This window comes from Scyliorhinus torazame, chromosome 5 (assembly GCF_047496885.1).
Source record: "Scyliorhinus torazame isolate Kashiwa2021f chromosome 5, sScyTor2.1, whole genome shotgun sequence".
Classification (NCBI taxonomy): Eukaryota; Metazoa; Chordata; class Chondrichthyes; order Carcharhiniformes; family Scyliorhinidae; genus Scyliorhinus; species Scyliorhinus torazame.
The window spans coordinates 9,046,414-9,074,103 of record NC_092711.1 but is presented as its reverse complement, the minus strand read 5'-3'; the positions used below and the strand labels follow the sequence as shown (position 1 = coordinate 9,074,103).

Genomic DNA, 27,690 nt, shown 5'->3' with positions numbered 1-27,690 from the left:
GACAGGTACAGCACGGGGTTAGATACAGAGTAAAGCTCCCTCTACACTGTCCCCATCAAACACTCCCAGGGCAGGTGCAGCACGGGGTTAGATACAGAGTAAATCTCCCCCCACACTGTCCCCATCTAACACTCCCAGGACAGGTACAGCACGGGGTTAGATACAGAGTAATGCTCCCTCTACACTGTCCCCATCAAAACTCCCAGGACAGGTACAGCACGGGGTTAGATCCAGAGTAAAGCTCCCTCTACACTGTCCCCATCAAACACTCCCAGGACAGGTACAGCACGGTGTTAGATACAGAGTAAAGCTCCCTCTACACTGTCCCCATCAAACACTCCCAGGACAGGTACAGCACAGGGTTAGATACAGAGTAAAGCTCCCTCTACACTGTCCCCATCAAATACTCCCAGGACAGGTACAACACAGGGTTAGATACAGAGTAAAGCTCCCTCTACACTGTCCCCATCAAACACTCCCAGGACAGGTACAACACGGGGTTAGATACAGAGTAAAGCTCCCTCTACACTGTACCCATCAAACACTCCCAGGACAGGGACAACACGGGGTTAGATACAGAGTAAAGCTCCCTCTACACAGTCCCCATCAAACACTCCCAGGACAGGTACAGCACGGGGTTAGATAGGAGGAGATCAGGGAGGATTTGACACCAGACGGTCCTGAATTAATTCCTGTCCTAGTCCAACTTTCTAAATAGTTGGGCCGGGTAACCAAGCCTGTTATGTACACATCATATTTCTATGAATTGGGAGGTTTTTGCATCTCATATGAGTCATTTGCCCCCTTGGCTAGGATTTCTCCGTAGATTCGGCATTGGCTGGCTTCATTCTGAGGTTGATGTGTCTTCTGAAGGAGGCAAATAGAATTAATTTCAGTTCAATTACACAGAAGAAGCCTCATCTCACCTCCACCTTGTTGATATTAGGAACCTGGGGTTTCATTATTTACAATTGGTCTCTAAGTGACCTTCAATGTTAATCTCCTTACAATTGGTCTCTGAGTGACCCTGAGACTTCGCTATTTACAATTGGTTCATAATTAATCCAAATTTTTAGCCTATTGGTCGCCAAGTGACTCCAAGAATTCCCTGCTGATGATGTGTCCCCAAGTGATCCCAATTTTAGCCTCTCTGTTTTTGCTCTTGAAGTAACCCCTGGGTTTCCCGAATTACAATTGGTCTCTCAGTGACCCCCAATTTTAGTCTATTTTCAATTGGTCTTGAAGTGATCTTCAGACGTCGCAGTTTGCGATTGATCTCTACGTGACCCCCAATTTTAGTCTATTTTCAATTGGTCTTGAAGTGATCTTCAGACGTCGCAGTTTGCAATTGATCTCTACATGACCCCCCCCCCCACCCCCCACCCCCACCACGATTTTCGCCAATTTGCAATTAGTGTTTAAGTGACCCGATGTTTTTCCAATTTGATATTGGCTTCTAAGGGGCTTTTCACAGGAACTTCATTGAAGCCTACTTGTGACAATAAGCGATTATTATTATTAAGTGACCACTTCACAGCACCGAATGGAAATTTCAGAATCGTCACTCACGGTGTTTTAATGGGCACCTCAAGAGCACTGACAGGAGGCCGAGTGTCAGTGGTGGGGGCAGGGGGGATAAGAGAGGGTGAGAGAGAGAGAGACTGAGGCAATGGATTGAATTCCTGTGCAATCCTAGCTACCCCAATAGTTTCCACCTCTCGTTAGATAGGTTAGTGCGTTTCCAACCTCTCCCACGAACACTCGTGAAGCCCTGACTGTATAGCTGGGTGTCGTGGGGACCTGGAGGCATGGAGTGGGGTCTGGGGGAGGATCTGGGCCTTTGGGAGGGTCCACAGTGAGAGAAAGATGGACAGTTAGAATCAGGATCCTGTTAAATCTCCTCCCACCTCTCCTTCCCAGCTCAACTCTCTGAACACCCCGCCCTTTGAGATCCCACCCTCCATCTTTCATACTGTCCACATCATTCCAAACAGCCCCCCACTCCCATTCCTCCGACCCCGCCCCTACCCATCGAAGTGCTCCCCCCACTCACCAAAATTCCCCCCACCCCCGTCAAACCCATTCCCCTGCCTTTCCAAAGTCCGCCGCAGCCTTCAAACCCCTCCCCCGCCCAGAGGAACCCTCCCTCGTACTTCAAACACTCCCCGCCACCCTTCTGACCCGTGCCCATCATCCAAACCCTTCCCTCACCTTTCACAAACCTCCCCCAGATCTCAAAACCCCTTCCCTGACCTCAAACCCCTCCCCAGGCCTCAAACCCCTCCCCCAGGTTTCAACCCCCTTCCCCAGATCTCAGAACCCCTCCCCCAGACCTCAAACCTCTCCCCCAGACCTCAAAACCCTCCCCCAGATCCCAAAGCCCTCCCCCAGGCATCAAGCCCCTCCCCCAGACTTCAAACCCTTCCCCCAGATCTCGAACCACTCCCCCAGACCTCAAGCCCCTCCCCAGATCTCAATCCCCTCCCCCAGACCTCAAGATCCCTCCCCCAGACCTCAAACCCCTCCCCCAGATTTCAAACTACTCCCCCAGACATCAAACACCTCCCCCAGACCTCAAACCCCTCCCCCAGATCTCTAGCCCCTCCCCCAGGCCTCAAAACCCTCCCCCAGACCTCAAACACCTCCCCAGACCTCAAACGCCTCCCCCAGCTTTCAGAACTCTCCCCCAGACATCAGACCCCTCCCAGACCTCACACCCCTCCCCCAGACATCAAACCACCCCCCCAGACATCAAACCCCTCCCCCAGACCTCAAGCCCTTCCCACACACCTCAGGACCCTCACCAGACCGCAACCCCTCCCCCACACCTCAGAACCCTCCACCAGAATTCAAGCCACTCCTCCAGACCTCAACACCTCCCCTGACCTCACACCCTTCCCCCAGAACTCAAGCCCTTCCTCCAGACCTCACACTCCTCCCCCAGACCTCAAGCCATCCCCCAGATCTGAGAACCCTCCCCAGTACTCAAGCCCCTCCTCCAGACCTTACACCCCTCCCCCAGATCTCAACACCTCCCCCAGACCTCAGGGCCCTCTCCCAGAACAAGCTCCTCCTCCAGACCTCAAACCCCTCCCCCAGACATTAAACCCCTGCCCCAGACCTCACATCCCTCCCCCAGGCCTGAAGCCCCTCCCCCAAAACTCAGGCCCCTCCCCCAGACATCAAACCCGTCCACCAGGCCTCAAACCACTCCCCCAGGCCTCAAATCCCTCCCTCAGATCTCAAAGACCTCCTCCAGATCTCAAACCACTCCCTGTGACCTCAAACACCTCCCCCAGATCCCAAACCCCTCCCCAGACCTCAAAATCCCTCCCCCAGACCTCAGACCCCTCCCCCAGATCTCAAACTCCTCCCCCAGATCTCAAACCCCACCCCCAGATCTCAAATCCCTCCCAGATCTCAAACCCCTCCCCCAGGCCTCAATCCCCTCCCCCAGACCTCAAACCCCTCCCCAGACTTTAAACCCCTCCCCAGGTTTCAGAACCCTCCCCCAGACATCAGACCCCTCCCAGATCTCACAACACTCCCCCAGACCTCAAATCCCTCCCACAGACCTCAAACCCCTCCCCCAGACATCAAACCCCTCCCCCAGATGTCAAATCCCTCCCCCAGGCCTGAAGCCCCTTCCCCAGATTCAAGCCCTTCCCACAGACATCAAACCCCTCCACCAGGCCTCAAACCCCTCCCCCAGACCTCAAAATCCCTCCCCCAGACCTCAGACCCCTCCCCCAGATCTCAAACTCCTCCCCCAGATCTCAAACCCCACCCCCAGATCTCAAATCCCTCCCAGATCTCAAACCCCTCCCCCAGGCCTCAATCCCCTCCCCCAGACCTCAAACCCCTCCCCAGACTTAAAACCCCTCCCCCAGGTTTCAGAACCCTCCCCCAGACATCAGACCCCTCCCAGACCTCACAACCCTCCCCCAGACCTCAAATCCCTCCCCCAGACCTCAAACCCCTCCCCTAGACATCAAACCCCTCCCCCAGATGTCAAATCCCTCCCCCAGGCCTGAAGCCCCTTCCCCAGATTCAAGCCCTTCCCACAGACATCAAACACCTCCACCAGGCCTCAAACCCCTCCCCTAGGCCTCAAACCCCTCCCTCAGATCACAAAGCCCTCCTCCAGTTCTCAACCCCCTCCCCCAGGCCGCAAACGCCTCCCCCAGATCTCCTCCCCCTCCACCACATCTCAAACCCCTCCCCTAATCTTCAAAACCCCTCGGCCCTCATTGGGACCCTCATCCTTACCCACTCAAAGCCCTTCCAGGGGCTGGTTTAGCACAGGGCTAAATCGCTGGCTTTGAAAGCAGACCAAGGCAGGCCAGCAGCACGGTTCGATTCCCGTACCAGCCTCCCTGAACAGGCGCCGGAATGTGGCGACTAGGGGCTTTTCACAGTAACTCCATTTGAAGCCTACTTGTGACATTAAGCGATTTTCATTTCATTTCCCCTACCCATCAAACACATCCCCGGAATACAAAAGCCCCTCCCTCACTCATTCTCCCTCCTCCCCCCACCCTTTCGGCACCTCCCCCAGAATACGCACCCCCTCCCCTCTCCTCAATCCACCCATCACTCTGCTCTTCAAACAGCCTCGCCATACGTCTGAAACCCACCCCCCCCCACCATTCAGACACGCCCCATCCCCCCTTCGAATCCCTCACGCGCCTACAACCCCGCCCCCACACTGTAAAACCATTCCCGCCCTTCGCACCTCCTCCGCCCACTAGTCAGTGCCTCAGCCACCCCTCAGATTAACCCTCCCCAACACTACGAACCCGACCTCCACTCTTTAAACCCCACCCGCATCAATCAAGATCGACACTGAACTTCCAACTGCACCCCCAAATGTCCTCCCCACCTCGACGAAGCCCCTCCCCCACCGTGCAGCACCCCTACCCTCTCCCTCCACGCACACCCAGCCTACAAAATCCCCCCCCCCCCCCCCACAATCGTCTCGATCGGGAAGGGCACAGATTAAGATCCGCCGCACATCCCCCACCGCAGCCAGTCGCTCCCGCCGGGGGAGGGGGGGGGCAGAGGACGGAGGGGAGCTCACCTGTGATCGGAGCACGGAGAACTCCAAACGGGAATGCCGAGCTCAGCTGCAGGGCCGCCTGAGTTGCAACAGGAATCTGAATCCCTGAGCCTGCCGGGAAAAAAATGGAGCCGATCAAATAAACCTTGCTGAATTCCCGAAATAAACAACTCCGAACCCCTCGATTCGATTCCAGTCTGTAACTCACTCCCGGATATCTGTTATTCTATATATAAACCACCCCGAACCCCTCGATTAGATTCCAGTCTGTAACTCACTCCCGGGTATCTGTTATTCTATATATAAACCACCCCGAACCCCTCGATTAGATTCCAGTCTGTAACTCACTCCCGGGTATCTGTTATTCTATATATAAACCACCCCAAACCCCTCGATTAGATTCCAGTCTGTAACTCACTCCCGGGTATCTGTTATTCTATATATAAACCACCCCGAACCCCTCGATTAGATTCCAGTCTGTAACTCACTCCCGGATATCTGTTATTCTATATATAAACCACCCTGAACCCCTCGATTATATTCCAGTCTGTAACTCACTCCCGGGTACCTGTTATTCTATATATAAACCAACCTGAACCCTCGATTAGATTCCAGTCTGTAACTCACTCCCCGGTATCTGTTATTCTATATATAAACCACCCCGAACCCCTCGATTAGATTCCAGTCTGTAACTCACTCCCGGGTATCTGTTATTCTATATAGAAACCACCCCGAACCCCTCGATTAGATTCCAGTCTGTAACTCAAACCCGGGTATCTGTTATTCTATATATAAACCATCCCGAACCCCCCCGATTAGATTCCAATCTGTAACTCACTCCCGGGTATCTGTTATTCTATATATAAACCACCCCGAACCCCTCGATTAGATTCCAGTCTGTCACTCACTCCCGAGTATCTGTTATTCTATATATAAACCACCCCGAACCCCTCGATTAGATTCCAGTCTGTACCTCACTCCCGGGTATCTGTTATTCTATATATAAACCACCCCGAATCCCTCGATTAGATTCCAGCCTGTAACTCACTCCCGGGTATCTGTTATTCTATATATAAACCACCCCGAACCGCTCGATTAGATTGCAGTCTGTAACTCACTCCCGGGTATCTGTTATTCTATATATAAACCACCCCAAACCCCTCGATAAGATTCCAGTCTGGAACTCACTCCCGGGTATCTGTTATTCTATATATAAACCACCCCGAACCCCTCGATTAGATTCCAGTCTGTAACTCACTCCCGGGTATCTGTTATTCTATATGTAAACCACCCCGAACCTCTCGATTAGATTCCAGTCTGTAACCCACTCCCGGGTATCTGTTATTCTATATATAAACCATCCCGAACCGCTCGATTAGATTCCAGTCTGTAACTCACTCCCGGGTATCTGTTATTCTATATATAAATCACCCCAAACCCCTCGATTAGATTCCAGTCTGTAACTCACTCCCGGGTAACTGTTATTCTATATATAAACCACCCTGAACCCCTCGATTAGATTCCAGTCTGTAACTCACTCCCGGGTATCTGTTATTCGATATATAAACCACCCCGAACCCCTCGATTAGATTCCAGTCTGTATCTCACTCCCGGGTATCTGTTATTCTATATATAAACCACCCCGAACACCTCGATTAGATTCCAGTCTGTAACTCACTCCCGGGTATCTGTTATTCTATATATAAACCACCCCGAACACCTCGATTAGATTCCAGTCTGTAACTCACTCCCGGGTATCTGTTATTCTATATATAAACCACCCAGAAACCCTCAATTAGATTCCAGTCTGTAACTCACTCCCGGGTATCTGTTATTCTATATATAAACCACCCTGAACCCCTCGATTAGATTCCAGTCTGTAACTCACTCCCGGGTATCTGTTATTCTATATATAAACCACCCCAAACCCCTCGATTAGATTCCAGGCTGTAACTCACTCCCGGGTATCTGTTATTCTTTATATAAACCACCCCGAACCCCTCGATTAGATTCCAGTCTATAACTCACTCCCGGGTATCTGTTATTCTATATATAAACCACCCAGAACCCCTCAATTAGATTCCAGTGTGTAACTCACTCCCGGGTATCTGTTATTCTATATATAAACCACCCCAAACCCCTCGATTAGATTCCAGTCTTTAACTCTCTCCCGGGTATCTGTTATTCTATATATTAACCACCCAGAACCCCTCAATTAGATTCCAGTCTGTAACTCACTCCCGGGTATCTGTTATTCTATATATAAACCAGCCCGAATCCCTCGATTAGATTCCAGTCCGTAACTCACTCCCGGGTATCTGTTATTCTTTTTATAAACCACCCCAAACCCCTCGATTAGAGTCCAGTCTGTAACTCACTCCCGGGTATCTGTTACTCTATATATAAACCACCCCAAACCCCTCGATTAGATTCCAGTCTGTAACTCACTCCCGGGTATCTGTTATTCTATATATAAACCACCCCGAACCCCTCGATTAGATTCCAGTCTGTAACTCACTCCCGGGTATCTGTTATTCTATATATAAACCACTCCGAACCCCTCGATTAGATTCCAGTCTGTAACTCACTCCCGGGTATCTGTTATTCTATATATAAACCACCCAGAACCCCTCAATTAGATTCCAGTCTGTAACTCACTCCCGGGTATCTGTTATTCTATATATAAACCACCCCGAACCCCTCGATTAGATTCCAGTCTGTAACTCACTCCCGGGTATCTGTTATTCTATATATAAACCACCCTGAACCCCTCGATTAGATTCCAGTCTGTAACTCACTCCCGGGTATCTGTTATTCTATATATAAACCACCCCAAACCCCACGATTAGATTCCAGTCTACAACTCACACCCGGGTATCTGTTATTCTGTATATAAACCACCATGAACCCCTCGATTACATTCCAGTCTGTAACTCACTCCCGGGTATCTGTTATTCTTTATATAAACCACCCCAAACCCCTCGATTAGATTCCAGTCTGTAACTCATTCCCGGGTATCTGTTACTCTATATATAAACCACCCCGAACCCCTCGATTAGATTCCAGTCTGTAACTCACTCCCGGGTATCTGTTATTCACTATATAAACCACCCCGAACCCCTCGATTAGATTCCAGTCTGTAACTCACTCCCGGGTATCTGTTATTCTATATATAAACCACCCCAAACCCCTCGATTAAATTCCAGTCTGTAACTCACTCCCGGGTATCTGTTATTCTATATATAAACCACCCCGAACCCCTCGATTAGATTCCAGTCTGTAACTCACTCTCGGGTATCTGTTACTCTATATATAAACCATCCCGAACCCCTCGATTAGAGTCCAGTCTGTAACCCTCTCCCGGGTATCTGTTATTCTATAAATAAACCATCCCGAACCCCTCGATTAGATTCCAGACTGTAACTAACTCCCGGGTATCTGTTATTCTATATATAAACCACCCCAAACCCCTCGATTAGATTCCAGTCTGTAACTCACTCCCGGGTATCTGTTATTCTATATATAAACCACCCTGAACCCCTCGATTAGATTCCAGTCTGTAACTCACTCCCGGGTATCTGTTATTCTATATATTAACCACCCAGAACCCCTCAATTAGATTCCAGTCTGTAACTCACTCCCGGGTATCTGTTATTCTATATATAAACCACCCCGAATCCCTCGATTACATTCCAGTCTGTAACTCACTCCCGGGTATCTGTTATTCTTTTTATAAACCACCCCATACCCCTCGATTAGAGTCCAGTCTGTAACTCACTCCCGGGTATCTGTTATTCTATATATAAACCACCCCAAACCCCTCGATTAGATTCCAGTCTGTAACTCACTCCCGGGTATCTGTTATTCTATATATAAACCACCCTGAACCCCTCGATTAGATTCCAGTCTGTAACTCACTCCCGGGTATCTGTTGTTCTATATATAAACCACCCCGAACCCCTCGATTAGATTCCAGTCTGCAACTCACTCCCGGGTATCAGTTATTCTATATATAAACCACCCCGAACCCCTCGGTTAGATTCCAGTCTGTAACTCACTCCCGGGTATCTGTTATTCTATATATAACCCACCCCGAACCCCTCGATTAGATTCCAGTCTGTAACTCACTCCCGGATATCTGGTATTCTATATATAAACCACCCTCAACCCCTCGATTAGATCCCAGTCTGTAACTCACTCCCGGGTATCTGTTATTCCATATATAAACCACCCCGAACCCCTCGATTAGATTCCAGTCTGTAACTCACTCCCGGGTATCTGTTATTCTATATATAAACCACCCGGAACCCCTCGATTAGATTCCAGTCTGTAACTCACTCCCGGGTATCTGTTATTCTATATATAAACCACTCCGAACCCCTCGATTCGATTCCAGTCTGTAACTCACTCCCGGGTATCTGTGATTCTACATATAAACCACCCCAAACCCCACGATTAGATTCCAGTCTGTAACTCACTCCCGGGTATCTGTTATTCTGTATATAAACCACCTCGAACCCCTCGATTACATTCCAGTCTGTAACTCACTCCCGGGTATCTGTTATTCTTTATATAAACCACCCCGAACCCCTCGATTAGATTCCAGTCTGTAACTCACTCCCGGGTATCTGTTATTCTATATATAAACCACCCAGAACCCCTCAATTAGATTCCAGTCTGTAACTCACTCCCGGGTATCTGTTATTCTATATATAAACCACCCCGAACCCCTCGATTAGATTCCAGTCTGTAACTCACTCCCGGGTATCTGTTATTCTGTATATAAACCACCCAGAACCCCTCAATTAGATTCCAGTCTGTAACTCACTCCCGGGAATCTGTTATTCTATATATAAACCACCCCGAACCCCTCGATTAGAGTCCAGTCTGTAACTCACTCCCGGGTATCTGTTATTCTATATATAAACCACCCCAAACCCCTTGATTAGATTCCAGTCTGTAACTCACTCCCGGGTATCTGTTATTCAATATATAAACCACTCCGAACCCCTCGATTAGATTCCAGTCTGTAACTCACTCCCGGGTATCTGTTATTCTATATATAAACCACCCCGAACCCCTCGATTAGAGTCCAGTCTGTAACTCACTACCGGGTATCTGTTATTCTATATATAAACCACCCCAAACCCCTCGATTAGATTCCAGTCTGTAACTCACTCCCAGGTATCTGTTGTTCTATATATAAACCACCCCGAACACCTCGATTAGATTCCAGTCTGTAACTCACTCCCGGGTATCTGTTATTCTATATATAAACCCTTCCGAACCCCTCGATTAGATTCCAGTGTGTAACTCACTCCCGGGTATCTGTTATTCTATATTTCAACCTCCCCGAACACCTCGATTAGATTCCAGTGTGTAACACACTCCCAGGTATCTGTTATTCTATATATAAACCACCCCGAACCCCTCGATTAGATTCCAGTCTGTAACTCGCTCCCAGGTATCTGTTATTCTGTATATAAACCACCCCGAACCCCTCGATTAGATTCCAGTCGGTAACCCACTCCCGGACATCTGTTATTCTATATATAAACCATCCCGAACCCCTCGATTAGATTCCAGTGTGTAACACACTCCCGGGTATCAGTTATTCTATATATAAACCACCCTGAACCCCTTGATTAGATTCCAGTCTGTAACTCACTCCCAGGTATCTGTTATTCTATATATAAACCACCCTGAACCCCTCGATTAGATTCCAGTCTGTAACTCACCCCCGGGTATCTGTTATTCTATATATAAACCATCCCGAACCCCTCGATTAGATTCCAGTCGGTAACTCACTCCCGGGTATCAGTTATTCTATATATAAACCACCCCAAACCCCTCGATTAGATTCCAGTCTGTAACTCACTCCCGGGTATCTGTTATTCTATATATAAACCACCCCGAACACCTCGATTAGATTCCAGTCTGTACCTCACTCCCCGGTATCTGTTATTCTATATATAAACCACCCTGAACCCCTCGATTAGATTCCAGTCTGTAACTCACTCCCGGGTATCTGTTACTCTATTTATAAACCATCCCAAACCCCTCGATTAGATTCCAGTCTGTAACTCACTCCCGGGTATCTGTTACTCTATTTATAAACCATCCCGAACCCCTCGATTAGATTCCAGTCTGTAACTCACTCCCGGGTATCTGTTATTCTATATATAAACCACCCCGAACACCTCGATTAGATTCCAGTCTGTAACTCACTCCCGGGTATCTGTTATTCTATATATAAACCACCCGAACCCCTCGATTAGATTCCAGTCTGCAACTCACTCCCGGGTATCTGTTATTCTATTTATAATCTACCCTGAACCTCTCGATTAGATTCCAGTCTGTAACTCACTCCCGGGTATCGGTTATTCTATATATAAACCACCCCGAATCCCTCGATTAGATTCCAGTCTGTAACTCACTCCCGGGTATCGGTTATTCTATATATAAACCACCCCGAACCCCTCGATTAGATTCCAGTCTGTAACTCACTCCCGGGTATCGGTTATTCTATATATAAACCACCCCGAACCCCTCGATTAGATTCCAGTCTGTAACTCACTCCCGGGTATCTGTTATTCTATATATAAACCACCCCGAACCCCTCGATTAGATTCTAGTCTGCAACTCACTCCCGGGTATCTGTTATTCTATATATAATCCACCCCGAACCCCTCGATTAGATTCCAGTCTGCAACTCACTCCCGGGTATCTGTTATTCTATATATAATCCACCCTGAACCTCTCGATTAGATTCCAGTCTGTAACTCACTCCCGGGCATCTGTTATTCTATATATAAACCACCCGAACCCCTCGGTTAGATTCCAGTCTGTAACTCACTCCCGGGTATCTGTTATTCTATATATAAACCATCCCGAACACCTCGATTAGATTCCAGTCTGTAACTCACTCCCGGGTATCTGTTATTCTATATATAAACAACCCCGAACCCCTCGATTAGACTCCAGTCTGTAACTCACTCCCGCGTATCTGTTATTCTATATATAAACCACCCTGAACTCCTCGATTAGATTCCAGTCTGATACTCACTCCCGGGTATCTGTTATTCTATATATAAACCATCCCGAACCCCTCGATTAGATTCCAGTCTGTAACTCACTCCCGGGTATCTGTTATTCTATATATAAACCACCCTGAACTCCTCGATTAGATTCCAGTCTGTAACTCACTCCCGGGTATCTGTTATTCTATATATAAACCACCCTGAACCCCTCGATTAGATTCCAGTCTGTAACTCACTCCCGGGTATCTGTTATTCAATATATAATCCACCCCAGCCAGTATCTTACCTTCCGCAAGCCGTGCCATAAGCTGAAGTCGCCCTGTGGGCCCCAGGCTTATCCCAGACCTGTCAGCCTCTTCATTGTCCATGAAGGAGGTTGGTCCATCCAGCTCAGATCGCTCCGACGCCATGCCAACCTTCAGCGGTCGTCCGGCCAGCTCGAAACCGTGGAGCTGTTCCAACGCCCTCTGCGCGCTCTCCGATTCCGAGAACTGCCCGCGAGCAAATCGATGGGGGAGGGGGGGTGGATGAGGACATGGAATAAATTAATTCACTCAAATTCAAGCTCAGGAATAGAGGCAGGTAGTCCCTGAGGACTAGAAACGCCAAGTCCAGGCCTCAGCTGGGGCCCGGTCGCTACAGAATCTCAGGAGCGATTGCGCAGGCTCCGTTTCGGGCCTACCAACTCCCAACGGCCTCGGAACAATGGCTCAGCCTCCAGCCTCTTCCTAGTCTCTCCTGTCGGATCAGGAATGAGGAGGCAGACATCCATTCAAGGCTAGCCACTCCCAGGCACATCGGAACGATCGTCCAGCCTCCCTCCGAAGGCCCAGTCAATCACAGCGAGCCAGGACCGAAATCACACACTGTATTTGGGCCTATCCTCTCCTTGACAATGGCAGGAGGTGGATGTTCCCATTCCTAATTGCGCCCTGGGGAAGGTGGTGGGTGAGCCACCATCTTGAACCCGCTACAGTCCGTGTGGTGTAGGTACACCCACTGTGCTGTTAGGGCGGGAGTTCCAGGATTTTGACCCAGCCATAGTCAAGGAACGGCCGATAAATTTCACAGTCGGGATGGTGATAGTGAGGGTTTTAAGGGCTGGGAGAGGTTACAGAGATAGGGAGGGTTGGAGGGGCTGGAGGAGGTTACAGAGATCGGAGGATTGTAGGGGCTGGAGGAGGTTACAGTGATAGGGAGGATGTAGGGGCTTGAGGAGATTACAGAGATTGAGTGGATTGGAGGGGCTGGAGGAGGTTACAGACATGGAGGGTTGTAGGCGGCTGGAGGAGGTTACAGAGACAGGGAGGGTTGTAGGGGCTTGAGGGGGTTACAGAGATAGGGAGGGTTGGACTGGAGGAGGTTACAGAGATAGGGAGGGATGTAGGGGCTGGAGGAGGTTAGAGAGATAGTAAGGGCTTTAAGGGCTGGAGGAGGTTACAGAGATAGGGAGGGTTGTAGGGGCTGGAGGAGGTTACAGAGATAGGGAGGGTTGTAGGGGGCTGGAGGAGGTTACAGAGATAGGGAGGGTTGTAGGGGCTGGGGGAGGTTTCAGAGAATAGGAGGGTTGTAGGGGCTGGAGGAGGTTACAGAGATAGGGAGGGTTGTAGGGGCTGGAGGAGGTTATAGAGATATAGAGGGTTGTAGCGGGCTCGAGGAGTTTACAGAGATAGGGAGGGTTGTAGGGGCTGGAGGAGGGTACAGAGATAGGGACGGTTGTAGGGGCTGGAGGAGGTTACAGAGATAGGGAGGGTTGTTGGGGCTGGAGGAGGGTACAGAGATAGGGAGGAGTGTAGGGGCTGGAGGAGGGTACAGAGATACGGAGGTTTGTAGGGGCTGGAGGAGGTTCTTACGGTTTTTATTCCTGAACCAACTTCATTTTCCAGTGTATAAACTGAGCTTCAATTCCTAATGTTTTCCTGGTGGGACTCGAACTCGGGATATTCAGTGGTGGGTATTCCCGGTGGGGCAGTGTGGTAGTCACCACTGGCTGTAATATATGTATTACGACAAGACACATAGAGGTACATGGGTAAATCCCTGCCTGCTGGCTCCGCCCAGTAGGCGGAGTATTAAAGTGTGTGCTCGCCCGAGCTGCAGCCATTCTGGTTCCAGCTACAGGAGACACAACATCTTTGCTCAATAAAGCCTCGACTATTCCACTACTCTCATCTTTGTGGTAATTGGTAGCGCATCAGAGAGGCTCACTGTGGGGCTGGGTGGCTTACCGTCACAAATGCGTAACCTCTGGAAATGCCGCTCTCTGTATCCTTGATCACGTGCAAACCGTCAATCTGGGAGAGAGAGAAAGTTCAGGGTAATTAATTTGATTGAGCTGAAGGTGAGAGACAGAGAGACGAACAGCGAAAGAAACAGAGAGAGAGACTGTGAGGGAGAGAGCGAGACTATCAGGGAGAGAATGAGAGACACAGTGAATGGGAGAGGGAGAGAGACACAAATGGGGGAAAAAAGGGAGAGAGAGAGACAGAGAGGGGTGGGGGGGGAGAGGCAGACAGACAGAAAGAGAATGTGAGACAGAGCGAGTGAGACCGATGGAGAAAGAATTATAGAAAGAGAGAGTAAGGGGGAGAGAGAGAGAGAGACATATACAGTGAGACGGCGTGAGTGGGAGGCAGAGAGATTGAGAAACAGAGAGAGCGATACAGAGAGAGAGAGAGACAGAGAGAGACAGAGAGAGATACAGAGAGAGAGAGAGACAGAAAGAGAGTGGGAGAGAGAGAGACAGAGAGAGAGAGACAGAGAGAGAGAGAGAGACAGAGAGACAGAGAGAGAGAGACAGAAAGAGAGTGGGAGAGAGAGAGACAGAGAGAGAGAGAGAGAGAGGGACACAGAGAGAGACAGAGGCAGTGAGAGCGATAGATCCAGAGAGAGAGACAGAATGAGAGAGAGACAGAATGAGAGAGAGACAGACAGAGAGAGACAGAGAGAGAGACAGAGAGAGACAGAGATAGAGAGACAAAGAGAGAGAGCGAGAGACAGACAGAGAGAGAGAGAGACAGAGAGAGAGACAAATTGAAAGAGAGAGGCAGACAGAGAGTAAGAGAGAAACAGAGAGACATAGACAGAGAGAGAGACATATACAAAGACAGAGAGAGACACAGAGAGAGACAGAGAGAAAGTGATAGAGAGAGAGAGAGAGACAGAAAGAGAGTGGGAGAGAGAGAGGCAGAAAGAGAGAGACAGAGAGAGAGAGAGAGACAGAGAGACAGAGAGAGAGAGACAGAAAGAGAGTGGGAGAGAGAGAGACAGAGAGAGAGAGAGAGAGAGGGACACAGAGAGAGACAGAGGCAGTGAGAGCGATAGATCCAGAGAGAGAGACAGAATGAGAGAGAGACAGAATGAGAGAGAGACAGACAGAGAGAGACAGAGAGAGAGACAGAGAGAGACAGAGAGAGAGAGACAAAGAGAGAGAGCGAGAGACAGACAGAGAGAGAGAGAGACAGAGAGAGAGACAAATTGAAAGAGAGAGGCAGACAGAGAGTAAGAGAGAAACAGAGAGACATAGACAGAGAGAGAGACATATACAAAGACAGAGAGAGACACAGAGAGAGACAGAGAGAAAGTGATAGAGAGAGAGAGAGAGACACACACACAGAGATGAAGAGAGAGCAATAGAGGGAGGAAGATAGAGAGATAGAGAGACAAAGAGAGGCAGAGAGGGGGGAGAGATAGAGAGACAGAGAGAGAGAGAGAGACAGAGACCGAGAGAGAGACACGCAGAGAGAGGAATAGAGGGAGAGAGATAGAGAGACAGAGATAGAGAGACAGAGAGAGGCAGAGAGAGGGGGGGAGATAGAGAGACAGAGAGACAGAGAGAGAAAGAGAGGCGCAGAGAGACAGAGAAAGAGAGACAGGAAGTGACAGAGAGAGGGGGAATGAGTGGGAGTCGGAGCGGGAATGAGTGAGACCCACCTTTCCAAATGGTTGAAAGATCCCCTTCAGCATTTCCTCTGTGATGTTGGAATGGAGCGATCCCACATAGAGCCTCGTGGGGCCTGCCAGTCCTTTCTGTTGCGCGCTGGCCAGAGTGTTTGTCCGATTCTTCTCCGCCTGTTTGCATTGTGGGGGGAGGAGGGATACAGTGGATCGGAGTGATACGTTAGCGTGGATCAAGGATTGGTTAAAGGGCAGGAAAGAGGGAGGAATAATGAATGGGACATGTTAGGGCCGACAGATTCTACCTAAGGGAATGGAGTATAAGAATTGGGAAGTCTTGCTAAAACTGTACAGGGCACTAGTTAGACCACACCTGGAATACTGTGTAGTTCTGGTCGCCTTATCTAAGGAAAGATATACCGGCATTGGAGGCCATCCAGAGAAGCTTCACAATGTTAATCCCAGGTAGGAGGGATATTCGTATGAGGAGAGGTTGAGTAGGTTGGATCTGGGCTCATTGGAGTTGAGAAGAATGAGAGGGGACCTGATTGAGACGTATTGGGTTCTCAGGGGGTTTGACAGGGTCGATGCTGAAAGGTTATTTCCCCTTGTGGGAGAGTCTAGGACCAGAGGGCATCATCTCAGAGTAAGGAGTCACCCATTTCAGACAGAGATGAGGAGGAATTTCTTCTCTCAGAGAGGAGTGGAATTCTTTACCATGGAGGGCGTAGAGGCCAGGTGTGCAAGACTGAGATAGACGTGTTTTTAATCAGTGAGGGAATGGAGGGTTATGGGGATAAGGTGGGAAAATGCTGCTGGGGATTATCACTTCAGATCACTGCAACTGGTTGAAGTTGGTTGAGTTTGGTTAGGTCGGGTTGGGTTGGGTTGGTTTGAGCTGGGTTGAGTTGAGTTGGGTCGGATTGAGCTGGGTTGGGTTGAGTTGGGTAGAGTTGGGTAGAGTTGAGTTGAGTTGGGTTGGGTTGAGTTGAGTTGGATTGGGTTGGGTTGAGTTGGGTTGGGTTGAGTTGAGTTGGGTTGAGTTGGGTTGGGTTGAGCTGGGTTGGGTTGAGTTGGGTTGGATTGAGGTGGGTTGGGTTGGGTTGAGTTGGGTTGGGTTGAGTTGGGTTGGATTGAGGTGGGTTGGGTTGGGTTGAGTTGGGTTGAGTTGAGCTGGGTTGAGTTGGGTTGGATTGAGGTGGGTTGGGTTGAGTTGGGTTGGGTTGAGTTGAGTTGGGTTGAGTTGGGTTGGGTTGAGCTGGGTTGGGTTGAGTTGGGTTGGATTGAGGTGGGTTGGGTTGGGTTGAGTTGGGTTGGGTTGAGCTGGGTTGGGTTGAGTTGGGTAGAGTTGAGTTGGATTGGGTTGGGTTGAGTTGGGTTGGGTTGAGTTGGGTTGGGTTGGATTGAGGTGGGTTGGGTTGAGTTGGGTTGGGTTGAGTTGTGTTGAGTTGAGTTGAGTTGAATTGGGTTGTGTTGAGTTGAGTTGAGTTGGATTGGGTTGGGTTGGGTTGGGTTGAGCTGGGTTGGGTTGAGGTGGGTTGGGTTGGATTGAGCTGGGTTGGGTTGAGGTGGGTTGGGTTGGGTTGAGTTGGGTTGGATTGAGGTGGGTTGGGTTGAGTTGAGTTAGGTTGGGTTGGGTTGGGTTGGGCCGGGTTGAGTTGGGTTGGGTTGCGTTGTGTTGGGTCGGGTTGAGTTGGGTTGAGCTGGGTTGGGTTGAGTTGGGTTGGGTTGAGTTGTGTTGAATTGAGTTGAGTTGGGTTGAGTTGGGTTGAGCTGGGTTGAGTTGAGTTGGGTTGGGTTGAGTTGGGTTGGATTGAGCTGGGTTGAGTTGGGTAGAGTTGAGTTGGATTGGGTTGGGTTGAGTTGGGTTGGATTGAGCTGGGTAGAGTTGAGTTGGATTGGGTTGGGTTGAGTTGGGTTGGGTTGAGCTGGGTTGGGTTGGGTTGAGTTGGATTGAGGTGGGTTGGGTTGAGTTGGGTTGGATTGAGGTGGGTTGGGTTGGGTTGGGTTGGGTTGGGTTGGGTTGGGTTGAGCTGGGTTGGGTTGGGTTGGGTTGAGCTGGGTTGGGTTGAGTTGGGTTGGATTGAGGTGGGTTGGGTTGAGTTGGGTTGGATTGAGGTGGGTTGGGTTGGGTTGGGTTGAGCTGGGTTGGGTTGAGGTGGGTTGGGTTGGGTTGGGTTGAGCTGGGTTGGGTTGAGGTGGGTTGGGTTGGGTTGAGTTGGGTTGGATTGAGGTGGGTTGGGTTGAGTTGGGTTGGGTTGAGTTGAGTTGGGTTGAGTTGGGTTGGGTTGAGCTGGGTTGGGTTGAGTTGGGTTGGATTGAGGTGGGTTGGGTTGGGTTGAGTTGGGTTGGGTTGAGCTGGGTTGGGTTGAGTTGGGTAGAGTTGAGTTGGATTGGGTTGGGTTGAGTTGGGTTGGGTTGAGCTGGGTTGGGTTGAGTTGGGTTGGGTTGAGCTGGGTTGGGTTGAGGTGGGTTGGGTTGGGTTGAGTTGGGTTGGATTGAGGTGGGTTGGGTTGAGTTGAGTTAGGTTGGGTTGGGTTGGGTTGGGCCGGGTTGAGTTGGGTTGGGTTGCGTTGTGTTGGGTCGGGTTGAGTTGGGTTGAGCTGGGTTGGGTTGAGTTGGGTTGGGTTGAGTTGTGTTGAATTGAGTTGAGTTGGGTTGAGTTGGGTTGAGCTGGGTTGAGTTGAGTTGGGTTGGGTTGAGTTGGGTTGGATTGAGCTGGGTTGAGTTGGGTAGAGTTGAGTTGGATTCGGTTGGGTTGAGTTGGGTTGGATTGAGCTGGGTAGAGTTGAGTTGGATTGGGTTGGGTTGAGTTGGGTTGGGTTGAGCTGGGTTGGGTTGGGTTGAGTTGGATTGAGGTGGGTTGGGTTGGGTTGGGTTGGGTTGGGTTGAGCTGGGTTGGGTTGAGTTGGGTTGGATTGAGGTGGGTTGGGTTGAGTTGGGTTGGATTGAGGTGGGTTGGGTTGGGTTGGGTTGAGCTGGGTTGGGTTGAGGTGGGTTGGGTTGGGTTGGGTTGAGTTGGGTTGAGTTGAGTTGGGTTGGGTTGAGTTGGGTTGAGTTGAGTTGGGTTGAGTTGAGTTGGGTTGGGTTGAGTTGGGTTGGGTTGGGTCGGGTTGGGTTGAGTTGAGTTGGGTTGGGTCGGGTTGAGTTGGGTTGGGTTGCGTTGTGTTGGGTCGGGTTGAGTTGGGTTGAGCTGGGTTGGGTTGAGTTGAGTTAGGTTGGGTTGTGTTGGGTTGGGTTGAGTTGGGTTGGGTTGGGTTGGGTTGGGTTGGGTCGGGTTGAGTTGGGTTGGGTTGGGTTGAGTTGGGTTGGGTTGAGTTGGGTTGGGTTGGGTCGGGTTGAGTTGGGTTGGGTTGGGTTGAGTTGGGTTGAGTTGAGTTGGGTTGAGTTGAGTTGGGTTGGGTTGAGTTGGGTTGGGTTGGGTCGGGTTGGGTTGAGTTGAGTTGGGTTGGGTTGAGTTGGGTTGAGTTGAGTTGGGTTGAGTTGAGTTGAGTTGGGTTGAGTTGAGTTGGGTTGAGTTGGGTTGAGCTGAGTTGGGTTGAGCTGAGTTGGGTTGGATTGGATTGAGCTGGGTTGGGTTGAGCTGGGTTGAGTTGGGTTGAGTTGGGTTGAGCTGAGTTGGGTTGGGTTGGGTTGGGTTGAGTTGAGTTGGGTTGGGTTGGGTTGGGTTGAGTTGGGTTGTGTTGGGTTGAGTTGAGTTGGGTTGGGTTGAGTTGGGTTGAGTCGGGTAGAGTTGAGTTGGGTTGGGTTGAGTTGGGTTGAGTTGAGTTGGGTTGAGTTGAGTTGGGTTGAGCTGAGTTGGGTTGGATTGGATTGAGCTGGGTTGGGTTGAGCTGGGTTGAGTTGGGTTGAGTTGGGTTGAGCTGAGTTGGGTTGGGTTGGGTTGGGTTGAGTTGAGTTGGGTTGGGTTGGGTTGGGTTGAGTTGGGTTGTGTTGGGTTGAGTTGGGTTGGGTCGGGTTGAGTTGGGTTGAGTTGGGTTGAGTTGGGTTGAGTTGGGTTGGGTTGAGTTGGGTTGGGTTGGGTTGAGTTGGGTTGGGTCGGGTTGAGTTGGGTTGGGTTGAGTTGGGTTGGGTCGGGTTGAGTTGGGTTGAGTTGGGTTGAGTTGGGTTGAGTTGGGTTGGGTTGGATTGGATTGAGCTGGGTTGAGTCGGGTAGAGTTGAGTTGGGTTGAGCTGGGTTGAGTTGGGTTGAGTTGGGTTGGGTTGAGTTGGGTTGGGTTGGGTTGGGTTGGATTGAGCTGGGTTGGGTTGGATTGGATTGAGCTGGGTTGGGTTGAGCTGGATTGGGTTGAGTTGGGTTGGGTTGGGTTGAGTTGGGTTGAGTTGGGTTGGGTTGGGTCGGGTTGAGTTGGGTTGAGTTGAGTTGGGTTGAGCTGAGTTGGGTTGGGTTGAGCTGAGTTGGGTTGGATTGGATTGAGCTGGGTTGGGTTGAGTTGGGTTGAGTTGGGTTGAGTTGAGTTGGGTTGGGTTGAGTTGGGTTGAGTTGGGTTGAGTTGAGTTGAGTTGGGTTGGGTTGGGTTGAGTTGGGTTGAGTTGGGTTGGGTTGGGTTGAGTTGAGCTGGGTTGGGTTGAGTTGAGCTGGGTTGGGTTGGGTTGGGTTGAGTTGGGTTGAGTTGGGTTGAGTTGTGTTGAGTTGTGTTGAGTTGGGTTGGGTTGGGTTGGGTTGGGTTGAGATGGGTTGGGTTGAGTTGGGTCGGGTTGAGTTGGGTTGGGTTGAGTTGGGTTGGGTTGAGTTGGGTTGAGTTGGGTTGGGTTGAGCTGAGTTGGGTTGGATTGAGCTGAGTTGGGGTGAGTTTAGTTGGGTTGGGTCGGGTCGGGTTGGGTTGAATTGAGTTGAGTTGGGTTGAGTTGGGTTGGGTTGGGTTGGGTTGAGTTGGGTTGAGTTGAGTTGGGTTGAGCTGAGTTGGGTTGGATTGAGCTGAGTTGGGGTGAGTTTAGTTGGGTTGGGTCGGGTCGGGTTGGGTTGAATTGAGTTGAGTTGGGTTGAGTTGGGTTGAGTTGGGTTGGGTTGAGCTGAGTTGGGTTGGATTGAGCTGGGTTGGGTTGGATTGAGCTGGGTTGGGGTGAGTTTAGTTGAGTTGGGTCGGGTCGGGTTGGGTTGAATTGAGTTGAGTTGGGTTGAGTTGGGTTGGGTTGAGCTGGGTTGGGTTGAGTTGGGTTGGGTTGGGTTGGGTTGAGCTGAGTTGGGTTGAGTTGGGTTGGGTTGGGTTGAGTTGAGTTGGGTTGAGCTGAGTTGGGTTGAGTTGGGTTGAGCTGAGTTGGGTTGGGTTGGGTTGGGTTGGGTTGAGTTGAGTTGGGTTGAGTTGGGTTGAGCTGAGTTGGGTTGGGTTGAGTTGGGTTGGGTTGGGTTGAGCTGGGTTGGGTTGAGTTGTGTTGAGCTGGGTTGGGTTGGGTTGGGTTGAGCTGGGTTGGGTTGAGTTGTGTTGAGCTGGGTTGGGTTGAGTTGTGTTGAGCTGGGTTGGGTTGAGTTGTGTTGAGCTGGGTTGGGTTGGGTTGGGTTGGGTTGGGTTGAGTTGTGTTGAGCTGAGTTGGGTTGAGTTGAGTTGAGCTGGGTTGGGTTGAGTTGTGTTGAGCTGGGTTGGGTTGAGTTGGGTTGAGTTGGGTTGGGTTGAGCTGAGTTGGGTTGGATTGAGCTGAGTTGGGTTGGATTGAGCTGGGTTGGGTTGAGTTGGGTTGGGTTGGGTTGAGTTGTGTTGAGCTGAGTTGGGTTGAGTTGAGTTGAGCTGGGTTGGGTTGAGTTGTGTTGAGCTGGGTTGGGTTGAGTTGTGTTGAGCTGGGTTGGGTTGAGTTGGGTTGGGTTGAGCTGAGTTGGGTTGGATTGAGCTGAGTTGGGTTGGATTGAGCTGGGTTGGGGTGAGTTTAGTTGGGTTGGGTCGGGTCGGGTTGGGTTGAATTGAGTTGAGTTGGGTTGAGTTGGGTTGGGTTGAGCTGAGTTGGGTTGAGTTGGGTTGAGCTGGGTTGGGTTGAGTTGTGTTGAGCTGGGTTGGGTTGAGTTGTGTTGAGCTGGGTTGGGTTGGGTTGGGTTGGGTTGGGTTGAGTTGTGTTGAGCTGAGTTGGGTTGAGTTGAGTTGAGCTGGGTTGGGTTGAGTTGTGTTGAGCTGGGTTGGGTTGAGTTGGGTTGAGTTGGGTTGGGTTGAGCTGAGTTGGGTTGGATTGAGCTGAGTTGGGTTGGATTGAGCTGGGTTGGGTTGAGTTGGGTTGGGTTGGGTTGAGTTGTGTTGAGCTGAGTTGGGTTGAGTTGAGTTGAGCTGGGTTGGGTTGAGTTGTGTTGAGCTGGGTTGAGTTGGGTTGGGTTGAGCTGAGTTGGGTTGGATTGAGCTGAGTTGGGTTGGATTGAGCTGAGTTGGGTTGGATTGAGCTGGGTTGGGGTGAGTTTAGTTGGGTTGGGTCGGGTCGGGTTGGGTTGAATTGAGTTGAGTTGGGTTGAGTTGAGTTGGGTTGAGCTGAGTTGGGTTGAGTTGGGTTGAGCTGGGTTGGGTTGGGTTGAGCTGAGTTGGGTTGAGTTGGGTTGAGCTGGGTTGGGTTGGGTTGAGCTGAGTTGGGTTGAGTTGGGTTGGGTTGAGTTGGGTTGAGCTGGGTTGAGTTGGGTTGGGTTGGGTTGGGTTGGGTTGGGTTGGGTTGGGTTGAGCTGAGTTGGGTTGGGTTGAGTTGGGTTGAGCTGAGTTGGGTTGAGTTGGGTTGAGCTGAGTTGGGTTGAGTTGGGTTGGATTGAGTTGGGTTGAGCTGGGTTGAGTTGGGTTGGGTTGGGTTGGGTTGGGTTGGGTTGGGTTGGGTTGAGCTGAGTTGGGTTGAGTTGGGTTGAGCTGAGTTGGGTTGAGTTGGGTTGGATTGAGTTGAGTTGGGTTGAGCTGAGTTGGGTTGGGTTGAGCTGGGTTGGGTTGAGTTGGGTTGGATTGAGTTGGGTTGGGTTGAGCTGAGTTGGGTTGGATTGAGCTGGGTTGGGTTGGGTTGGGTTGGGTTGGGTTGGGTTGGGTTGAGTTGAGTTGGGTTGAGTTGGGTTGAGCTGAGTTGGGTTGAGTTAAGTTGGGTTGAGCTGAGTTGGGGTGAGTTTAGTTGGGTTGGGTCGGGTCGGGTTGGGTTGAATTGAGTTGAGTTGGGTTGAGTTGGGTTGGGTTGAGCTGAGTTGGGTTGAGTTGGGTTGAGCTGAGTTGGGTTGAGTTGGGTTGAGCTGAGTTGGGTTGAGTTGGGTTGGGTTGAGTTGGGTTGGGTTGAGTTGGGTTGAGTTAAGTTGGGTTGAGCTGAGTTGGGGTGAGTTTAGTTGGGTTGGGTCGGGTCGGGTTGGGTTGAATTGAGTTGAGTTGGGTTGAGTTGGGTTGGGTTGAGCTGAGTTGGGTTGAGTTGAGTTGGGTTGAGCTGAGTTGGGTTGAGTTGGGTTGAGCTGGGTTGGGTTGGGTTGAGCTGAGTTGGGTTGAGTTGGGTTGAGCTGGGTTGGGTTGGGTTGAGCTGAGTTGGGTTGAGTTGGGTTGAGCTGGGTTGAGTTGGGTTGAGCTGAGTTGGGTTGAGTTGGGTTGAGCTGAGTTGGGTTGAGTTGGGTTGAGCTGAGTTGGGTTGAGTTGGGTTGAGCTGAGTTGGGTTGGGTTGGGTTGAGCTGAGTTGGGTTGAGTTGGGTTGAGCTGGGTTGGGTTGGGTTGAGCTGAGTTGGGTTGAGTTGGGTTGAGCTGGGTTGAGTTGGGTTGGGTTGGGTTGGGTTGGGTTGGGTTGGGTTGGGTTGAGCTGAGTTGGGTTGAGTTGGGTTGAGCTGAGTTGGGTTGAGTTGGGTTGAGCTGAGTTGGGTTGAGTTGGGTTGAGCTGAGTTGGGTTGAGTTGGGTTGAGCTGAGTTGGGTTGAGTTGGGTTGAGCTGAGTTGGGTTGAGTTGGGTTGGATTGAGTTGAGTTGGGTTGGGTTGAGTTGGGTTGGGTTGAGCTGAGTTGGGTTGGGTTGAGCTGGGTTGGGTTGAGTTGGGTTGGATTGAGTTGAGTTGGGTTGAGTTGGGTTGGGTTGGGTTGAGTTGGGTTGAGTTGGGTTGGATTGAGTTGAGTTGGGTTGGGTTGAGTTGGGTTGGGTTGAGCTGAGTTGGGTTGGATTGAGCTGGGTTGGGTTGGGTTGGGTTGGGTTGGGTTGGGTTGGGTTGAGTTGAGTTGGGTTGAGTTGGGTTGAGCTGAGTTGGGTTGAGCTGAGTTGGGTTGAGTTGGGTTGAGCTGAGTTGGGTTGAGTTAAGTTGGGTTGAGCTGAGTTGGGTTGGGTTGCGCTGTGTTGAATTGAGTTGAGTTGAGTTGAGTTGGGTTGGGTTGGGTTGAGCTGAGTTGGGTTGGGTTGGGTAGAGTTGAGTTGAGTTGGGTTGGGTTGAGTTGAGTTGGGTTGAGTTGGGTTGAGCTGAGTTGGGTTGAGTTGGGTTGAGTTGGGTTGAGCTGAGTTGGGTTGAGTTGGGTTGAGTTGGGTTGAGTTGAGTTGGGTTGGGTTGGGTTGAGCTGAGTTGGGTTGGGTTGAGTTGGGTTGAGTTGAGTTGAGTTGAGTTGAGTTGGGTTGGGTTGGGTTGAGTTGGGTTGAGTTGAGTTGAGTTGGGTTGGATTGAGCTGAGTTGGGTTGAGTTGAGTTGGGTTGAGTTGAGTTGAGTTGGGTTGGGTTGTGTTGAGTTGGGTTGGGTTGAGTTGGGTTGGGTTGGGTTGGGTTGGGTTGATTTGAGTTTAGTTGGGTTGGGTTGGGTTGGGTTGAGTTGGGTTGGATTGAGCTGAGTTGGGTTGAGTTGAGTTGGGTTGGGCCGGGTCGGGTTGGGTTGAATTGAGTTTAGTTGGGTTGGGTTGGGTGAGGTTCAGTTGGGTTGTGGTAGTTTGGGTTGAGTTAAGTTGGGTTGGATTGAGCTGGGTTGGGTTGAGGTGGGTTGGGTTGGGTTGAGCTGGGTTGGGTTGAGGTGGGTTGGGTTGGGTTGAGTTGGGTTGGGTTGAGGTGGGTTGGGTTGAGTTGAGTTAGGTTGGGTTGGGTTGGGTTGGGCCGGGTTGAGTTGGGTTGAGCTGGGTTGTGTTGAGTTGGGTTGAGCTGGGTCGGGTTGAGTTGGGTTGAGTTGCATTGAATTGAGTTGGGTTGAGTTGGGTTGGGTTGAGTTGAGTTGAGTTGAGTTGGGTTGAGTTGAGTTGAGTTGAGTTGAGTTGGGTTGGGTTGGGTTGGGTTGAGTTGAGTTGAGTTGAGTTGAGTTGAGTTGAGTTGAGTTGGGTTGGGTTGGGTTGAGTTGAGTTGAGTTGAGTTGAGTTGGGTTGAGTTAAGTTGGGTTGAGTTGGGTTGAGTTGAGTTGAGTCGGGTTGGATTGAGCTGGGTTGAGTTGAGTCGGGCTGGGTTTAGTTGTGTTGAGTTGAGACGAGTTGGGTTGTGTTGGGTTGTGTTGGGTTGGGTTGGGTTGAGTTGGGTTGAGTTGAGTCGAGTTGGGTTGTGTTGAGTTGAGTTGGGTTGGGTTGTGTTGTGTTGGAATGTGTTTGGTTGTGATGGTTTTGTTGGGATGTGTTTGGTTGAGTTGGGTTGTGTTGAGTCCGATTGGGTTGTGTTGGGTTGTGTTGAGTCCGATTGGGTTGTGTTGGGTTGTGTTGAGTCCGATTGGGTTGTGTTGGGTTGTGTTGAGTCCGATTGGGTTGTGTTGGGTTGTGTTGAGTCCGATTGGGTTGTGTTGGGTTGTGTTGAGTCCGATTGGGTTGTGTTGGGTTGTGTTGAGTCCGATTGGGTTGTGTTGGGTTGTGTTGAGTCCGATTGGGTTGTGTTGGGTTGTGTTGAGTCCGATTGGGTTGTGTTGGGTTGTGTTGAGTCCGATTGGGTTGTGTTGGGTTGTGTTGAGTCCGATTGGGTTGTGTTGGGTTGTGTTGGGTTGTGTTGAGTCCGATTGGGTTGTGTTGGGTTGTGTTGGGTTGAGTTGCATTGTTTTGGGTTGGGTTGAATTGGGATCGGTTCGGTTGGGTTGGGTTGTGTTCAGTCGGGTTGGGTTGAGTTGGGTTGGGTTGAGTTGAGTTGAGTTGGGTTGGATAGGGTTGAGTTGAATCGGGTTGGGTTGAGTTGAGTTGAGTTGAGTTGGGTTGAGTTGGGTTGGGTTGAGTTGAGTTGAGTTGGGTTGGATAGGGTTGAGTTGAGTTGGGTTGGGTTGAGTTGAGTTGAGTTGAGTTGGGTTGAGTTGGGTTGAGTTGGGTTGAGTTGGGTTGGATTGGGTTGGATTGGGTTGAATTGAGCTCTGACAGTGTAGCACTCCCTCAGTACTGACCCCCTAACAGTGCGGCACTCCCTCAGTACTGACCCCCTAACAGTGCGGCACTCCTTCAGTACTGACCCTCTTATAGTGCGGCACTCCCTCAGTACTGACCATCTGACAGTGCGGCACTCCCTCAGTACTGACCCCCTAACAGTGCGGCACTCCTTCAGTACTGACCCTCTTATAGTGCGGCACTCCCTCAGTACTGACCATCTGACAGTGCGGCACTCCCTCAGTACTGACTCACTGACAGTGCGGCACTCCCTCAGCACTGAATCTCTGAGAGTGCGGAACTCCCTCAGTACTGACCCTCTGACAGTGCGGTACTCCATCAGTACTGACCCTCTGACAGTGCAGCGCTCCCTGAGTACTGACCCTCTGACAGTGTGGCGCTCCCTCAGTACTGACCCTCTGACAGTGCAGCGCTCCCTCAGTATTGACCCTCTGACAGTGCAGCACTCCCGCACAACTAACCCTCTGAAAGTGCAGCACTCCCTCAGTACTGACCCTCTGACAGTGCAGCACTCCCTCAGTACTGATCCTCTGACAGTGCGACACTCCCTCAGTACTGACCCTCTGACAGTGCAGCACTCTCTCAGTACTGACCCTCTGACAGTGCGACACTCCCTCAGTACTGACCCTCTGACAGTGCGGCACTCCCTCAGTACTGACCCTCTGATAGTGCGGCACTCCCTCAGTACTGACACTCTGACAGTGCTGCGCTCCCTCAGTACTGTCCATCTAAAGGTGCAGCACTCCCTCAGTACTGAACCTCTGACAGTGCGGCACTCCCTCAGTACTGACCCTCTGACAGTGCGGCACTCCCTCACAACTGACCCTCTGACAGTGCAGCACTCCCTCAGTACTGATCCTCTGACAGTGTGGCACTCCCTCATTACTGATCCTCTGACAGTGCAGCACTCCCTAAGTACTGATCCTCTGAAAGTGCGGCACTCGCTCAGTACTGACCCCCCCACAGTGCAGCACTCCCTCAGTACTGACCCTCTGACAGTGTGGCACTCCCTCAGTACTGACCCTCTGACAGTGCGGCACTCCCTCAGTACTGACCCTCTGACAGTGCGGCACTCCCTCAGTACTGACCCTCTGACAGTGCTGCGCTCCCTCAGTATTGTCCATTTGACAGTGAAGCACTACCACACAAATGACCCTCTGACAGTGCAGCACTCCCTCAGTACTGATCCTCTGACAGTGCGGCACTCCCTCAGTACTGACCCTCTGACAGTGCAGTGCGGCACTCCCTCAGTACTGACCCCCTGACAGTGCAGCACTCTCTCACAACTGACCCTCTGACAGTGCGGCACTCCCTCAGGACTGACCCTCTGACAGTGCAGCACTCCCTCAGTACTGACCCTCTGACAGTGCGGCGCTCCCTCAGTACTGACCCTCTGACAGTGCAGCACTCCCTCAGTACTGACCCTCTGACAGTGCAGCACTCCCTCAGTACTGATCCTCTGACAGTGCGGCACTCCCT

General features: G+C 50.9%; 1 protein-coding gene across 1 annotated transcript in view; it reads right to left on the bottom strand.

Annotated features, from left to right (window-relative positions):
- Nucleotides 1-286: 286 nt before the first annotated feature.
- Nucleotides 287-27,690, bottom strand: part of LOC140422590 (RNA-binding protein 39-like) — a 92,966-nt gene continuing 65,562 nt past the window's right edge. Inside the window, exons 5-9 of the mRNA XM_072507597.1 lie at nucleotides 16,033-16,170; nucleotides 14,328-14,393; nucleotides 12,386-12,590; nucleotides 5,081-5,170; nucleotides 287-867 (exon numbers count right to left, since the gene is read on the bottom strand). Of these exons, the coding sequence (XP_072363698.1) occupies nucleotides 845-867; nucleotides 5,081-5,170; nucleotides 12,386-12,590; nucleotides 14,328-14,393; nucleotides 16,033-16,170 (522 nt within the window). The 3' untranslated portion in view covers nucleotides 287-844. The remainder of the gene's footprint in view (nucleotides 868-5,080; nucleotides 5,171-12,385; nucleotides 12,591-14,327; nucleotides 14,394-16,032; nucleotides 16,171-27,690) is intronic.